The sequence below is a fragment of the Balaenoptera musculus genome, chromosome 15, assembly GCF_009873245.2.
Source record: "Balaenoptera musculus isolate JJ_BM4_2016_0621 chromosome 15, mBalMus1.pri.v3, whole genome shotgun sequence".
NCBI lineage: Eukaryota > Metazoa > Chordata > Mammalia > Artiodactyla > Balaenopteridae > Balaenoptera > Balaenoptera musculus.
In genome coordinates, this window is record NC_045799.1 from 74,414,742 (window position 1) to 74,432,837 (window position 18,096).

At 46.9% G+C, this 18,096-nt stretch overlaps 1 protein-coding gene across 1 annotated transcript in view; it reads right to left on the reverse strand.

Moving 5' to 3' along the window:
* Window positions 1–1,821: 1,821 nt before the first annotated feature.
* GALNT17 (polypeptide N-acetylgalactosaminyltransferase 17) overlaps window positions 1,822–18,096 on the reverse strand; it is a 472,484-nt gene continuing 456,209 nt past the window's right edge. The window contains exon 11 of the mRNA XM_036825175.1: window positions 1,822–8,481. Within this exon, the coding sequence (XP_036681070.1) occupies window positions 8,347–8,481 (135 nt within the window). The 3' untranslated portion in view covers window positions 1,822–8,346. The remainder of the gene's footprint in view (window positions 8,482–18,096) is intronic.

An 18,096-nucleotide genomic window follows, 5' to 3' on the forward strand; every position in this document is an offset into this window, starting at 1 on the left:
TACTTCCTTTGACTAAGTCACTCAGGGGACTGTCCTCCGTTATGTGGCCTTGTCATAGACACTTGGTTTGGAGGGAAAAGGTCAGGCACTCAAACCAGCCAAGCATTTCTCTTAGTATCCTATGCTCCATGCCAAGTCCATGGTCGTTGAAACAGCCGTGGTTTCTATTGAATACTGGTTTGGGACCCTCTTTATTAGGTCTCAAGAGACATGATAACAATGCTCAAAAAGTCTTGGAGGCAAAATTAATTTGATTCAGTTGGCTTGAAATATAGTCACAAAGAATCAGGTTCTGCCAGTCTCCCATAGACAGTCCTCTGACACTGGGAAAGACTTGCCAAACATCCTGACCCCGGCCTCTGCCTTGGGTAGCTAATCCGTTGAGTCGGCCCACCATGCTGGGCATAGCCCTCATCCACCTCTTTTCCTTGAGGCTGATGGGTTGGCTTTCAAACCTGTGCTTCTCACACTGTTAGACCTTATTGTCCAAGTGAAACAGATGCAGAGGCTGGGATTTTCCAGGGGAGCAGAGCAGCAGGATAATTAGGAAGGAATATTCAGGGGCTGCAAAATTCAAGGGTGATGTGCTCCATCCCTGGACCTGGGAGTGAAAAAGAAAGTTTTTAAAGGGCTGCTGAGGCTGATCTCTGAACATTTTCCCTGTACGTCTGGTCTACTCTGGGAGCATACAGGGGTTTGAGTGCCGTGGGGCAGCTGCCCAACAACCTGATCCCAATGACATGTGCTGGGAACTTCAAGAGGTGGCTGGTAGCTTGCCTTTCCTTGGGGGGGTGCTGACATTTGCCAAGGCCAAAATGCCTTTCCCAGGGTGCGCTATCTGGGCTCAGACCGGTTGAACTGAGGCTAAGAGAGAAGACCTTAGCCCTGGATGTGTAAGCAGCAGTGTCAGCCAGGAAGGGCACAGGAGGCAGGACCCCAGGTGCTTCTACCACCCACCAGCCAGATAATTCTGAGTGACTCCCCTTCCCAGCCTCAGGTTTCTCATCTCTAAAGCAGAGGGAAAGGTCAACCAGATGACTCAAAAGAGCCTTCCTCTTGTGACTCTGTCTGAAACAAATCAAAGTGAATGCCCACACGTTGAGAGGGTCCCTGTGTCCCCTATGAATTGCATTAGGGACTGGCAGTTTCTTCTTTTTAAACACAAATCCCAAGAGGCAGTTGTAACAAGGTATCTCTTTAGGTGTCCGTTGTCTGTAGATGAAAGATGCAAATCGGCTTCTGTCGAGTGTGTCTTGTAGGCAAGAGGTTTTATTTACTCCCTAAGGACTTGCTGATTCAAGGGAGCATCCAAGATGGGCTTTGTGTCCTGCCTGAGCCAGTGTCAAAATGAAGGACATGGGATCACCTTACCACAGGTCACGTGAATCAGAATTCCTGCCTAAGTAGGGTGAAACAAAGCCAGATTCCAGGAGAAGATGCTGCTTCCCCATCTGAAAAAGCCTAACTGGAAGTTACTGAATAAACAGCACAACTTCTGATCATTTCTTTCTTTTTTTTTTCTGACCCATGGAACAGCAGTTCCCGTGTATAGGAGAGTGGCTTGTAATTATTCGTAACACTGCAGAAGGGAGTCACTATCTCTGGGGATTGTTAGGGATTTGATGAAGAGTCTGGGGAGACCAGACGCCTGCGGTGGTCCTTAGATGGCTGATGAGTGATGCTGAGCACAGGCGCCTGCTTTAGATGCGATCCCACCACGATGAGGGATAAAGGGCAGAGAGAGGGCAGCTGCAGGATCCACAAAAGTCTCCGGCCCTTCTGCGCATGACAACCTAAATTCCTAGGCTTCCTTTTTTTTTCCTCTTCCCAAAGTAAATGGAGGCAGTCATTGTTTTTCTAGCAAGCCCTGCTGCTCTTCCCTGGAAAGACCTAGATGGGCCAAGGAAAGGGCCCTCTCAGCTCCTGGTGGAAATTTACACAAGTCACTATCTCTCAGCTCTCTCCAAGGCAAATCAAAGAATGTTCTTTCTTTCTAACCTGGAAATCAGGCTTCAGGAGTCTTTAAATGGCTTCTTAGTGGGGTTTGATTTTTCTTCCCCAACTCTGAATCCAGGAAGAAGCTATTTCTCCAAGTGCTAACCAAAGACAATGCCCTTGGAGGAAAATCAGCCCCAAAACTCTGGCCAGGGAATGGGTTGGCAAGCTGTCATCTGCTGGGGGTAGGGGTCGTTGTGATCCTAGCTGTCATTAGACTTGAGACGGGAGTTTTTTCTCAAACCATGGTGGTAAATGGCTAGATGCAAATCAGAGCACAGCTGACGACTATTATAGCCAGGATGCCTGGAGCTTGGCAGGTCTCATATCCAGAATGGGCCACTAAGACTGAAATCCTGGGTCACAATCTTCCCATTTACCTCATTCACGTTCCTTTTTTTTTTTTTTCATTCAGTATTCGTTGATGATTTCTGCTATTAAATGATGAGCGAGTCAGCAGATTAGTCAAAAGAAAATCTTTATATAAAATGTAAATATTAATATAAATTAACTTGGCATGCAACTTACTGATCCCATGAAGTACATATTATTAATATGTTATCTTAGTGTATAAAGGAAAACTGACTGCCATATTTACCAGATGTTTTTCTCTAACCAAACTTGTCTGTAAATATATAATCTGTATAAAAAAGAGTCTAATTTACCATTATTTATGCAATAGAAAAAAATAAAAGTTTTTTTTTCTTTTGATGAGAGATTCAGCTCGTTATCTGGGGCTGTGATTTGCAAAAGGGTTGTGAAATTCATTTCCGTGACCCTGAAGGGCAACCAGATCTGTTTGATGGACCGTCCAGCAACATCACCCCCTTCCAAGAAGCAGCCAGTGAGAAAGCAGCCGGGGATCTTTGGTGGGGCTTTGGAGGGGAATGATTGACATCAGGGGAAGTAAGCCGACTATGGAACATATGGTGAGAAATATGAACCAGCTTCTGGCTGGGGAGCAGACAGTCTAATTAAGAAAACTTTGCAGACACCCAAGCTAATGGTGTCATCCTTTCGGTATTCCATTTGCCAAACCCTTCCCAACATTAGCATTCAGGTACTGCTTAGCTTTCACTTAAGCATTTGGAATTTTTAATGTTATTTGAGCTTCCTGGGCATAGGAAAAAAACACCCATTCCCTTAGAATATATTTATATAAGGAAACAAAAGGCACCAAAAAGTCAAGTGACTTGCTTAAAAGCACTACCAGGGATCCTGCCTGGATCTGGACCATAACACTGGCCTTCTGTCTCTAAGCCTCATGAGGGCATCTCATATTTTCTTTCCTTTCCAAAAATGTTATCACATGTTTCCCCAAATGTCTTGTGCTAAAGTCAAAAATCTGAGTTTCCTGTGGGTAGAATCTCCCAGAATCTCTCAGGGTCCTCAGTTCTAAGTGCTGCATTTTATACACCTTCTTCAGAAACTTATGAGGTAAAATCACTATGTGTTTGTTTTTGTTTAAAAATTCTAAAAATAGAGTGTTCTAGGCATAAAGCACTTGGTTGGTTTTTTTTTTTCTTTCTTTCCCCTTGTTAAAGGGGGAGTCTGGCAAATTCCAGTGAGATAATAACTTGGATTTTATCCTCTCTGATCTGGGTTTTAAGAACTTTTTTATTATACAGGAACAGTTAGTCATGAATATTCATTCTCCTGAGTCCTTACCCCAGCAGGGGGTGTTCTGCAGGACAAAATACCCAACAGGGGACTGAGAACAGAACTCAGGTCTGACCCTGACCACAGAGATGACGAAGCCTGAAGGCTCATGGGTAACATCCAAGGGAAAACAAAGCTCTCCCTTAAAAGGTGAACGTATCTTTGAATTCTACTGGGATTTTTCCATACTTTTGGTGAGTGAATTTCAAAGGCTTTTCTTTCAGATAAATATATGTCTGTGGTCCGGCCATGTGCACAGTTAGAAAGCCGGGCCCATCGCTTCTCCTGCGGACTCTGGAAGGTCTACCTGTAGCAGGTTGCCTGGCCTTGAGCAGCAAAGGATGGGCGACTGGGCTGACGGAGGACCTGAGGCCATGTTCCCAGGCCGATCTCCACTCCCTGGTTCTATTTCAACCCGGAACACTTGGACTTCAGTCACTGGGTGATGAGTCAAGGGAGAATGCACCTGTGCTCCAGCCACTGCTGCTAATCACCCCCAGGTCCTCGGGTGTCATACTTGGACCCAAGCTCCAGCCCCTAAGCACAGGCCAGTGTACGGTCAGAAGGCTCTTCTGGCTTGGGACGTCTTCAGCAATCAGTTCTGCAGCTGTGCTCAGAGCTGGCAAGGCCCTGGCTCTCACTTCTGAATTTCCTCGGATGAGGAAGTAAAGATGCCAATGTCTCCTGGCAGAGATGCTTCAGGGCTGTGCTAAGGTGACACGCTGGTAGACCCTTTGGGGCTCATTGCCCCACTCTGGCTCTCATAACTTGTGTCCCCCACCCTCTCCCCTTTCTTCTACGCTCTCAAGATAGTCGGAAGTTAGCCAAGCTTTAAACAGGGCAGTGGTTCCCAACCCTGGTTGCACATGGGAATTGCCTGGGGAGCTTTAAAAAAATCCCAAGTCTTGGTGCTGACCCCCGATACCCCGATTCCAGTGCTCTGGGCTGCAGCCTGGGTATCAGGGCTGCTCACTCTCCAGGTGACGGTAATCAGGGTGAAGCACCAGGGCAGGGAGTTCCTGCTCTTTCGGATTTGGATGATTTCCGGAGAAGCAGGTCAGTCCTCCTTAGCACAATGGTCCTCAAAGTGCGGTCCCTCAGCTAGAACCTGGGAGCTTGTTAGAAATGCAGATTCTCGGGCTACACCCCAGCCTACGGAATCGGAGATTGTGGAGGTGAAACAGACAACAGGTCCCGCAGGTAGTTTGGAGGGTGATGGTCCCTCAAGTTTGAGAACCTGTTTTTCACAATGATGGACAGCTGAATCAATACATAATTATCAGAATCACTGGGTGCTTTATAAATGTCGAGATGCCTGGGCCTCTCACTGTAGACCTATGGGATCAGAACCACAGGGGAAAGGGTTGCCGGTGAGGGTCATTTGAGGAATCCTCCAGGGATATTCGGAACGGAGGTGTGAACTTGAGTCAGCTCAGCAGCCGGACACAGCAAGCCAGGATCAGGAACCAGTTCCTTGACGGCCCTGCAGTAATGCTCCCAGCGCCTGAGTCTCAGAAGGTATTTCCTGGGCGTGGCCCCCAGGTTGTCACCTGCAGTTGTGGCCCATATCCCCCTGAGCACAGCAGCAGAGACCCATGTGGGCTGCAGAGACCTCTGCTCTCCCTCCCAGGGAGGTGCCGCCGGCTTATAGACTAGAGGCTCTTGATGCCTTTCCAATGTCAAAGCCATGGCTGCCAGGCTGTCCCTAGGAAGCCAGGGGGTGGGAGTGGAGTATGCAGGTTGAGTGACACCCTCCCACTTTTCCCTAAGATTCATCTGGATGAGAGCAAAATAAAACTGAGCGCAAAGAAGGAGTGAATTGTCTGGTGTGTGAATTACATCTCGATAAAGCTGTTACAAAAAATGAGCACACATGTAGCTCTGAAAGAGGAAAAGAAGCCAGAGGTGGAGGCCTGGGGATGGCACTGAGCCTCCTGTGTGTCTGGCAGCCTCAGATGGTGATCTGGGGCGGCTGGCACGGTCCTGGCTTCTCCTGGTTGCCTCAGGCAGAAAGTCCTGAATCTCAGAAGCAATGCAGCCAGGAGTGGGTACCCTGCTCCCAGGGTCTCTGCTAGGGGACCTCCTTCAGCCTCGGCTCTCCCCAGCCTTTCAGAATAAAGAGGACCCAGCCTAATCCTCCTGGGTTTGAGCCTCTGTGGTCCAGGAACCGCGTAGAATGCTTTCTTCTTGGTCAGTGTCACTCCAGGGCCATCCCCCCATCCCTCCACCAGCCTTTTCCTCTAAGAATGACGTGTCCAGTCTGGAAAAGAGAATTTGGGGGTTGGGAGGCCCTGGAGGTGTCTGCAGGGCCATCGTTAGGGAGGAAATGGGGTTGTGTTGTACAGGGCGGGAACAGGCTATGCACAGACTCCAGTTTATCTGTGACCCTGGATGGACAAATGACCTCAGCCATGTCACTAAAATAAGCTTATTTAGCCACAAGACAGCTTATTTTGCTCACCTTTGTATTCCCAGCACCTAGCACTGCACTGATCACTTAGTAGGTGCTCAATAGATATTTGCTAAAGGGATAAATAACACCCCAGATTAGCTCATCTTGCTCAGATACCCAAATACTCTGGTGGCTCAGAATTTGCTCCTGGGCCCTCTTTCTCTCTGCCACATTCCTCCATCTCCTGTCCTCATGACCCTGGTTCCCATACCTTTGTCAAAATCAGGTATGCCCTGTCTTTACAGCTTTATTTGTTCTGTTTTAGTTCCTCCAGTCGATCCAGGAATTCTTTGTCCCCTTTGAAGAACCAAGTTCAGCCCCTTCGGTTTCTTCTTAAGGGCGCTCCCAGCTGGCCTTTGGTGCCACAGAGCTGGGTTCTCTTCTGACGGGAAAACAAGCCCATCGCCTTTCCTAAAAGCCACAGCATCAATCCCCTTGGCTTGGTTTGATGCTGGGACCTTAAGGTCTTCAAGCCTCAACACACCACCCTCCCGGGCTGGGACGGATGCAGTCCTGTCAACTGCTCTACACAACTCTCTCATCTCTGCAGGTCTCCATCACACCTGTCGACTGCCAACCCCACCATGGAGCACCAGCCTTCACTATATGGCTAATAGCTTAGAGACTCATCTGAGAAACTAACAAATGTCTACCAGGTACCAATAGGATGCAAAGAGAAACAAAACACCAGGAGTTTCTAGTCTAGCAGAAAGGACGGACAAGCAAGCCTGCCATTACAGCCCAGGGTCAGAAGCCCTAGGGAAGAATTCACTACAGAAGATCATAGTGATACAAAGGAAGGAGCACTGCTCATTTTAAAACTTTAAATTGTTTTTAATTATGAAATATTTCAAACACACATAAAATAATACAGACGAGTATACTCATCACTCACATTTAACAGATGTGAATGTTTTGACTGAGACTTCTCGTTCTCCTTTAAGAAATAAAACCTTAGAGATATGGCCAATGTTGCAGCCCAATTCTATCATTTTTTCCTTTCCCTCCCTCTTCTGATGTGACCACCTTCCTGCAATTGATCATTCCTATCCCTATTTTTTTTTTTTGGTAGGGGGATTCTTGGAGGGGTAGAACAAAGAAGTTAGCAGAGCACAGGGGGACAGTGCATTATAGGCAGAGGGGTCAGCACGTGCAAAGGCCCACAGGCACAGCGTATTTGGCTGAGAGACCAGTTGTGAAGACTTTGTGTTAATCCAGAGGAGACATGATGGTGACTTAAACTCGGGGAGAACGGGGGTGGAGAAAAGAGGGCAGTGCCTAGAGAGATTGAAGAAAGAGAGTAGGACCTGGTGACTGGTTTGACATGTGGCTTGTTGGAAAAGAATGGCTCAAGGATGACGTGGGTTTCTGGTTTAAGAAGGGGTGGGGGAGACATGGAATTTAATTTATAATGATTAATTGGAGATACGTTTAGGGCATCCGATTGATATTAGATAGAGAGATCTGGGCCATATCACTTTTGCTGCAAAAAAAACAAGTGGCCATTTGTTTTGTCTGTCCCTTTATAAGCTAGAGAGAAATGCACCCCACTAGAAAAGTTTGTTTTCAAATCTTTTCCACCCGTTTCTTCCTTCCTTCTCCATCTTGTGGCAAGAGAGAAAACTGCAGTCTGTCTTGGGTGGTTTACACCATTCAAACCTTGGGTTGTACCCATGCCCAGTGTCAAGGCAATTGCTCAATTTCAGCTCTTTGGTATCATGTAGACCCAGCATCAGCCTGGCTCTTCAGGAACTGGGAAAATGAGAGAGTTTCATGTGAGTGGCAGGCTGGAAGGTGGGAATAAAATCAAAGTCATCTCTGAGCCAGTAAACAGGCTGGTGCCTTGGAGACAGAGCATGGCGCCTCAGTTGCCCACATGGCAAGAAACCCCGCTGCTGACTTTGTCATTGTTTACTTTGCAGCCACCGACTTCCCAAAAAATTGGGGGAGAGACTCTGTAGGGATTTCCTAGGGTCTAAACAGGCAGAGGTGGTGGTTGTGGGATCAGAACGTCATACCCAGAGCTTTGCTCTATTCAGCTCAAATGAACAGCTGGCACGGACTCCCGTAAGCCCTTTGCCAATGTAGACACCTAAGCAGTTGGTCAATCAAACTCTGAGCCGCCACCCCACCAGCCGGCCACACACATTGCTAATCTTGACCTTAGCTCTATTATTTAACAGATTCATTGCCAAACCTGGGTTTTCATAAATTATTTCCAGGAAATGCAAAGGTTGAAGTCAAGTTGAACTCATGTGGTTTTGCTCGTTAACTTGAGCGTCCTCTGTGATTTCTGGAAGATCTTGCAGCTCTGCCTTTCGGTAACCATGGCTGGTTGCTTGTTTTGACTCCAGGAAGCTCCGAGGTAATCTCTCCTATTAAACCCAAATAGAATGTTGGCAAGTAAAAGTCTCAGCCTCAGCCCACAAAGAAGAATAGTTTATCTTGCCTGAGAAGTATAAAATCAAATATCCATATCATGGGAGCAAATTTTCCTTGCTTGGCTTTCAGAAGAAAATATGCTTTGAACTCCCTACCCAGAGGTAGAAATGAAAAAGTCAAAGATCTTTGTTTGAGTCAGTTTGGCAAGACCAGCGTCCTGGCCTTCTTCTCTCAGCCAGTTTGGAGACTTCAGAATTTTTACAAAAGCATGAGCACTGAGCCCTTTCCCAAGCATCCTCACTACAGCTGCATATTGAAGGCCCTGAGCATCAGTTTACACTCACTTTGTCAGGACAGAAACCTTTAGTCAGAGCTGAGCTAAAATACGAAACCTCACAGCACAACTTGATGATTGGAACATCTTGTGGCTTTATGTGACTGCTCCTTAGTTTCCAAATATATTTTCGCTCAGCGATGAGATTTATACACCCAGAGAGATTAGTACCTGGCCCTGCCTGACAAGCCTCCTGTCTGCCATTCCACAAAGCAAATAAAAGCAGCTATTCACAAGAACCAATCTAGTTTCTTTTCGTGGTCATTTTCTCCATGCTTTTCCTTACTTCGTTGCTTATCTGCAGTGTGAAAGCCACTCAAGAAGTTATAAACATGGTTAAAAGATAATGCTGCATTCTCCTTCTCCCAGTTTCCACTCAAATAATCATGAAGACGGAAAAGTGGAAAAATACAACACTGGACACCAAAGGTAAGAGTTTAAAGGGAAGTTTCTAATAAGCACAGAACCAATGAGGCTGAATGAAGAAATACAATGGATGAGATCAACTCACATTCTACCTTCTGGGCCATCATAACACTGCCAAACTACAAGTGGTAGGGGGTCTGCAGCCATCTTAAAGCAGAGAGGTGCCTCTCTGATATAATAAGGGTCCTTACTCGCCATTACTCCCTACAGCTGTGGTTTCAGGGCACCAGAAACTCTCCTTCCTAGGGACATTGGCTAGTCTCTCCTTGAACTCATCTGGGGAACACAAACTAGGACTTAACGGCTGATGTTTCATCAGAGATCCTGAAGGCCAAAAGCCAATAGGATGACATATTCAAAGTGCTGAAAGAATCTTACATCTAAAGAAACTAAAGACAGTATAAATGTATTTTTGTTTGTAACTCCTTTTATCTATCTGATTGAAAAGACAACAGCATAAAGCTATACTTGTAAATCTATGTTGATGGGCACACAATGTATAAAGGTATAATTTCTGAAAGTAACAGCATGAGGGGACCAAGATATATAGGAGAAGTTTTTGTATAGTACTGACATTAAATTGGTATTAATCTGGACTAATTTGTTATAAATTAAAATGTTAATTGCAATTCCCAGGGAAAGCACTAAGAAAATAACTCAAAAAATTATAGTTAAACAAATGACAAAGTAATTTAAGTGGTACGCTAGAAAAATCACTATCTAACACAAAAGAAGGCATGTACTAACAGAGGATTGAGCAACAAAAAGGACATTCTTGATCAGTTTCAAAAAGACATAAAAGCATCTAAAAATACTACAAAATGTAATAGTAGACCATGACTCTGTGATGATTATTTTGAAATAGACATGTCAATACGAACTCATGATTTTAACACACTCCCTGGCTTTTTCCATAGAAAAGGCATAGAAACAAAGACACTCCTATAGTGATGAGGACACTGGTGACCGGAGCTTGGTTTCTAAATTCCACCAAAAGGAATCAGGTGTCGATTCTAGAGCTGGGCCTGGGAAAGTACAAAGCGAATTTGGGACATATTGTGGTGGCAGTAGCTAAGCAAGTTTCAGAGAACAGTGACACACCAGAGTTGGCACGAAGGGGATGCCACCGGCCAAATCTGGAACAATCTGAACATCAGAAGAGAAGAAAGGCTGTAACTGCTCTTAACATGATGAATTAAAAAATCATGAATTTGACATTACATTGAGAGAGAGAGAAGAGAGAGAGGGGGAGAGAGAGGGATGTGAAAGGAGAAAGTAAGGATGAAAGCCTGTTAATAATTCTTGAATTTAGATCAAGGGTATATGTGTGTTCATTTTACTATTTCAACGTTTCTACATGTCTAAAGGCTTTTAAAATGCAGAAGAAAGGATAACAAGAAATAAAATTTATTTAACAGAAGCAGAAAACGAAAATACATAAAAATAAATCTTAAAGCCAAGTGACAAACGAGCTACCTGCTAAAAAGAAGAAAACCTCTTCATCAAGATCAACAGGAAATACAGGAGACTTCGCTTCTAGGTGAAATGGAGTAACCAGGACTGATCAGTCCCACGTGAAATAACAACAAAACCAAACAAAAGGACAAATGATATGAAACACCGGCTCTAAGACACTGGACAGCAGACAGAGCTCAGTGAGCTCCCAGATTTGAAGAAATGGGGCCGGGCACTTGGCAACAGCAGTGTGGGTGTGAGACCGGCTGGGACCTGGGACTCCTGCACTCGACACCACCAAAGGGGGGGGCAAATCGCCTAAGCCACCTCTCCGGCCTGACCCCTAGACACACCTCTACCCTCACCCCACATAAAGAACCAGCTCGCCCCCGCCCTCCGGGAGCGACCAAGGGAAACTGTTACTTGTTTTCACCCCCTCCTGTGGCCACAGGAGCCCCAATAAAGCCTTGCCTGAATTTCTTGACTGGCCTCTTCTCGATTTCTGTTGATTGGGGAAGGGAAGGCCAAGAACCCTGGTTGGTATCAGCTGCAGCTCACAGGGCAAAGGACCCTACGGCAGGCAGCTGTACACAGAGCTCTGAGGACCTGTAGAGCATTTCCTTCCAGTAGTTCAGACACCGAGCATCACAAGCGTAGGACACGAGCAGAGGCTGGGCGAGACAACTGCTCCAGGAATGTCTGTTCCCAGCATCCAGAGGAGAAACTTCACAATTCACCAGTTAGGAACATCAGTTTGAGTACTGCAGTAGTTTCTCAGGGCTGCGGTCACAAGTGATCACAAACTGGGTGGTTGAAAACAAGAGAAACCTATTCTCTTACAGCTCTGGACGCTAGGGGGAGGTTAATGAAGTGCTGGCAGAGCCATGCTCCCTCTGATGGCTCTAGGGAAGGATCCTTCCCGACCTTTTGTAGCTTTTGGTATTGCCGGCACTTCTTGGAGTGCCTTGGCTTACAGCTGCATCACTCCAGTTTCTCTGTCTGTCGTCACGTGGCCATCACTCCCGGGTCCGTCTCCATTTTCTCTTCTTATGAGGACGCCAGTCACTGGGTTAAGGCCCACCCTAATCCAGCATGTCCTCATCTTAACTAATTATATCTGCAAAGACCCACTTTCCAAATAAGGTCACATTCTGAGGTTCTGGGTTGATATGAATTTGGGGTGGGGGAGACATTATTCAACCCCGTAAAAGTACGAAGAAAAGACTTGCCTCAATAGTGGGGAAAAGTGAACTCTAGACCAACATGCTAATTTGATCCCACTTAAAGCTTAAAAGCAAGACCAAGAGGTTCAAGCTATTTCTAGGTACCTCAAGTGCATCCCAGTACAAAGTTCAAGAATTTTGTTAGTCATACAAAAATATTCAACACTTACAAGGTAAAAGTCACAATATCTGGCATCTGATAGAAAATTATATTTGAAGAAGTAATGTCTAAAACTCCCCCAAATTTGATGAAAACTATAAGCCATAGATCCAAGAAGTCAATGAACCCCAAACACAAGAAATGTGAATAATATGACACTAAGTTGCTAAGATCTAGTAATAAAGAGAAAAAATTTTAAACACCCAGGGGGGAAAAAGACATTATATATAAAGAACCAATATAAGAATAACTGCAGATATCAGGAAAAGAGTCTAGAAGAGCTTGCAGAAATGTCTTTAAAATACTGAAACAAAAGGTCTGTCCACATTGTATTCTTTAGCCAGTGGAATATATTTCAAAGACAAAAGCAAAATAAAGAGTTTTCAGACATAAACGCTGAAAGAATTTATCACTAGCAGACCTGCACTACAAGAAATGTTAAAATACTCCTTAAAGCAGAACTTAAAGGATGCAACTAGAGGCCCCCAAACCCAACGCCAAGCTTCTCTCCACTGTCAGCTCTACAAGGAAAGGGAATTTATTGCATCTGCTGCTATATTCCCAGCACCTACAATAGTGTCTTGAGTATAGCTGGTGCTCAAATAATTATGGAATAAGTTTCAACAATTTCTGCTCCTGTCTTTTGAGTCATAAAGCCCTTTTGCCTTCTCTGGACCCAGGATGTACCATGGAGTCACGGAAGTCATAGAATGTCAACACTGAAAGGAATACTTGATGGCCCCTCATTTTAAAGTTAAAAAAACCCTGAGGTCCAGAGAGAAGCGCTGGGCTCAAGGTCACGTACCAAGTAGTAACGGCAGAGCTGGGACAAGACCCAGGTCCCCTCAAGGTCCTAACCCCTCTCCTTCCCTCACAGTTATCAGCATCCTAACAGCTGCAGAATCTGTTTCCAGAAGGGTCTAAACCCAGGCATTGAGGACGCTAGTGAGTTTGCACAGTACATGGCCGTTAGAGGTTTCTCCTCCCGGGGACTCACCACCCAGAGCTCCTGATCCCCAACTGTAGGATTCTGTAGTCCAAAGCTCAGGCTTTGGACTAAGAGAGGGAGAAGAGGGTCATTGTCCTGGAGAAGGAAGGCTCTCAAACACACACACACACACACACACACACACGGAAGTTGGGGAGAAAGGCAGAAGCCGGAAAGCCATTCCAGATGTGGAAGTTGCTACCAAGCATCAACGCAGCTGCCATCAGATTGGGGGGATGAACGAAGAGGGGACAACCAGGCAGGAACATGTGGGGGAAAGGGGCAGAGAGGCAGGGGAGAGAGAGAAAAAGGACCCCTCTACTTGTCCTGCCCATTATCCCCCCCCAAAGCCTTTGGAGGGTCAATAGACTCATAAGCCTTTGGGGGGGCTGCCCCCAAATACCACTCCATGTCGTGACTGTGCCTGTTATTCCACCACTAGAGATAAGTTGAGGGGGGACTTTGCAGTTTCCAGGAGTCTCCTACGAGAATGCAAACATTTCTTAGCAGGAATTAGATGCCAGAGGTTCCCAGCCCTGGGTGCACATTCAAAGCATCTGGGGAACTTTGAAAAAATACTGATGCTACACTCCGCCCCAGACCAATTACATCAAAATTGTGGGGGGGGGGGGAGGGGCGGGGGAGGAGTGCCCAGGCCATAAGATTTTAAAGCTCCCCAGGCAGTTTTAATCTGAACCAGGGAAGGCTGAGAACCTGGACCATTTGACTACTTGAAATGTCAGCAGAAAGGGACTGTAGAAAACCACAGAGCCTTTTTGGCAGATGAGGGAACTGAGGCCCAGAGAGGGGCGGTGCTGGGAATCTGTGGCAGAGACCAGACTGGGAGGGTGCCCTGAGTCACTCTGCTGCCTCCTCCACCAAGGCTGTCTCTGGAAGCTCTGAGAAGGGGGTGGAGAGGACCTGGGTGCATGAGGCATTGGTTGGCACCAAGGTGACCTGTCAGATTCACCATTTTGTCCCCAAGGTCCTGGCATGAGTGTCTTGCCGAGACCTGAACTTTTGGCAGAAGACTTCCTTCCTCTCACCCTTGCTTCCTTCCTTCTTCCTTCCCTTTTTTCCTAGGTGGACTTTATTCAGTACTTGCCCTCACAGATTTTTTTCCCAGCGACCTAGAAAATGACATCCTAAAATTAGGACTTTACAGATGGGGTCTGAGGTGCAGAAGGACAAAGGGGGTGACCTGCCCATGGCGACACAGCAGGCCCCTCTCAGGGCTGGTGGAGTTCCAGGAAGGGCTCTCTACCAGCACCCTCTCTTTACTCCCTTAGCTGGGAGTTAAGGACGGTGGCCCTATGGGGCTTCTCCATCTTGCGTGACATTGGGCAGCCGGAGGATGGAAAGCAGACTGGGGTGGGCAGGGGCCCTCCGTGTCTATTGGCACAGACTTCTGCCCACACCAGCAGCCTGGGCGCATCAGGGCCCCGGGGGAATGCAATTCTCTGAGTCATCTTGCGAGTCATGGGTCCCCAATTCTCCCAGGTGTCATCCCTAAAGGTATAAACCCATGGGTGGGCAGAGAATCAAGCAGATGGCCCGACGGCCCCAGTATGGAGCCCCTGGGATCAACCCCATAAGAAATGCCCAGAGTGTGACTCGGAGGGCTGCACGGAGGAGGTGCCCCAGCAGAAGCGAGTCGGGGACCACCGCCCGCCTATTGTGGCCACAGAAGGGGCGGAGCCGGGTTGGCCAGAGTGGCCCAGAGCGCGAGGGCTGTTGGGAGGCCAGGGCAGGGCCGTGGGCGCTGAGGAGGCACTGCGCTCCCCGCAGCCCCCGAGTCCGGCTGCGCCCATCCGCGCCCTCCGAGCAGTCTCCCGCAGCGGCCGCCGGGCGCCCTCTAGCGGCAAGAAGTGCTCCCTGCAGCCCGCAGCCTGTGCCGTGGGGCTGGCGGCCCAGCTCAGGGTCTTCACCTGCACCCCTGATTCCTAGCCCATCACTGTGCTGCCGTTGGCACTGCTCCTATTGGCTTTTGTGGCTGGGTTGCACTCTCTTGGACCCTACGCTGTGAAAGATTTTATCTTTATTAAATAATAACACATTTCCTTTAAAAAAATCAGAAAATTAAAAAATGACTAGATGGGCTGAGGCAGCAGGTATCACAACAGGGAATGCTCTAACAATCCTGTAGCCGAAAGCAAAGAAAGACGACCTTCGGCCCGCCCCTGTTGCAGCCTGCATCGCAGAGGGCGACCCTGTGCCCTCATACCTGTGTGTGCCACGGCCAGGGCCACACCATCTCCCTGGCACCAGGCTGGGTGCACGCTTGAGCCCTAGGACGTGCTCTGCGTGGTTGCCAGTCAGCTGGGACTGCCCTGGACCTACTACCCCGCCTATGTCTGCTGCAGGCCAGCCCCCCGGCCAGGGTAAGCCCGGCATCTGCCTGCGCCCAGACCCTGGCCTGGTCTCTCGTGGACTCTGCTTCCGTGCCTTTTTTCTGTTGCTGATTTCTGTCTTTATCTTTTCACTGAAAAACAAACAACAACAACAACAAAAACACATAATTTTGAGGATAACAATTCTTCTGGATCCTGAGAGCTCATCTTGTGAATTATCGAACCCGAGGGTGATCTGGGGAACCTCCGACACACCGCCTTACGGGGTGAGGATGTGGACGATCACGCTTCCTCCATGCTGTGCTGGATAGTTTCACAAAGCACTGGAAGAGAAAAAGCGCTGTCTTGGGGTCACCGAGTAAGAAGGGGACGGGCTATGAGGAAAGTACCCGGGCACTTGGCCTCCAATAAGCTCTCAGCGGAGGAATCCACACCTGCGGTCAGAACTCCATGCATCATACTGATCAGAGGTGGAGGTCCCGAGTGTCCAGGGTGCGCCCGCTTATGCTACCCATGTGGTCAGACCACGTCGTGCGTTTAGAGAACAGAGAACGATGCTCAAATCCCGGCATCAAGGCTGATTGCTAGAGGGGCCCAGTTGGAGCCTGGAGGAAACGCCTGCTCCGGTCCACCCACTTCCCACTGTCCCCCGCCCCCTCCCCCACTCACACATTCAGGCACCGCCAGAACCGTGGACAACCCACAATGCTGTCTACCGTTGGCTCTCACCAGCCAGGGCTAGGCTCCTTGTATAGGAATCACTGGAGAACCTGATAAAAGCACAGCTTCTCAGGCCCCTGTCCAGGGCGTTCCTAACCAGTAGGGTTGGGATGGGGCCCAGGAATCGGAATTTTTAATAGCTTCCCAGGTGCAACAATGAGATCTACTGATAGCCCTGTCACGCCAAGCCGGAGGCACAAGGCTTTTCCAAACGAAGTTTTGAAATAACTCAGTTTTATGCCTACCACAAATATTGAAAATCTTTGGTTATTTTTTAAAACCTATAGACATCTCGGTTTAGTCCCCGTGAACAAAAGCATTCAGGAGCAAGGGTGCGCGCCACCTTGTGGAGCTTGTTGGAAGGACTAGGCGTCTGCGCCAAGAAGGCTGTATTATGCCGCCAGCTCTTTTTTTTTTTTTTTAACTTCTTTATTGGAGTATAATTGCTTTACAATGTTGTGTTAGTTTCTGCTGTATAACAAAGTGAATCAGCTATACATATACATATATCCCCATATCCCCTCCCCCTTGCATCTCCCTCCCACCCTCCCTATCCCACCCCTCTAGGTGGTCACAAAGCACTGAGCTGATCTCCCTGTGCTATGCGGCTGCTTCCCACTGGCTATCTATTTTACATTTGATAGTATATATAAGTCCATGCCACTCTCTCACTTCGTCCCAGCTTACCCTTCCCCCTCCCTGTGTCCTCAAGTCCATTCTCTACGTCTGTGTCTTTATTCCTGTCCTGCCCATAGGTTCATCAGAACCTTTTTAAAAAAAATTTAGATTCCATACATATGTGTTAGCATACGGTATTTGTTTTTCTCTTTCTGACTTACTTCATTCTGTATGACAGACTCTAGGTCCATCCACCTCACTACAAATAACTATTTCATTTCTTTTTATGGCTGAGTAATATTCCATTGTATATATGTGCCACATCTTCTTTATCCATTCATCTGTCGATGGACACTTAGGTTGCTTCCATGTCCTGGCTATTGTAAATAGTGCTGCAATGAACATTGGGGTACATGTCTCTTTTTGAATTATGGTTTTCTCAGGGTATATGCCCAGTAGTGAGATTGCTGGCTCATATGGTAGTTCTGTTTTTAGTTTTTTAAGGAACCTCCATACTGTTCTCCATAGTGGCTGGATCAATTTACATTCCCACCAACAATGCAAGAGGGTTCCCTTTTCTCCACACCCTCTCCAGCATTTGTTGTTTGTAGATTTTTTGATGATGGCCATTCTGACTGGTGTGAGGTGATACCTCATGGTAGCTTTGATTTGCATTTCTCTAATGATTAGTGATGTTGAGCATCCTTTCGTGTGTTTGTTGGTAATCTGTATATCTTCTTTGGAGAAATGTCTATTTAGGTCTTCTGGCCATTTTTGGATTGGGTTGTTTGTATTTTTGATATTGAGCTGCGTGAGCTGCTTGTAAATTTTGGAGATTAATCCTTTGTCAGTTGCTTCATTTGCAAATATTTTCTCCCATTCTGAGGGTTGTGTTTTCCTCTTGTTTATGGTTTCCTTTGCTGTGCAAAAGACTTTAAGTTTCAGTAGGTCCCATTTGTTTTTATTCCCATTTCTCTAGGAGGTGGGTCAAAAAGGATCTTGCTGTGACTTATGTCATTGAGTGTTCTGCCTGTGTTTTCCTCTAAGAGCTTTATAGTGTCTGGCCTTACATTTAGGTCTTTAATCCATTTTGAGTTTACTTTTGTGTATGGTGTTAGGAAGTGTTCTAATTTCATTCTTTTACATGTAGCTGTCCAGTTTTCCCAGCACCACTTATTGAAGAGGCTGTCTTTTCTCCATTGTATATTCTTTTTTATTTATTTATTTATTTATTTATTTATTTATTTATTTTTGGCTGTGTTGGGTCTTCGGTTCTGTGCAAGGGCTCTCTCCAGTTGCGGCAAGTGGGGGCCACTCTTCATCGCGGTGTGCG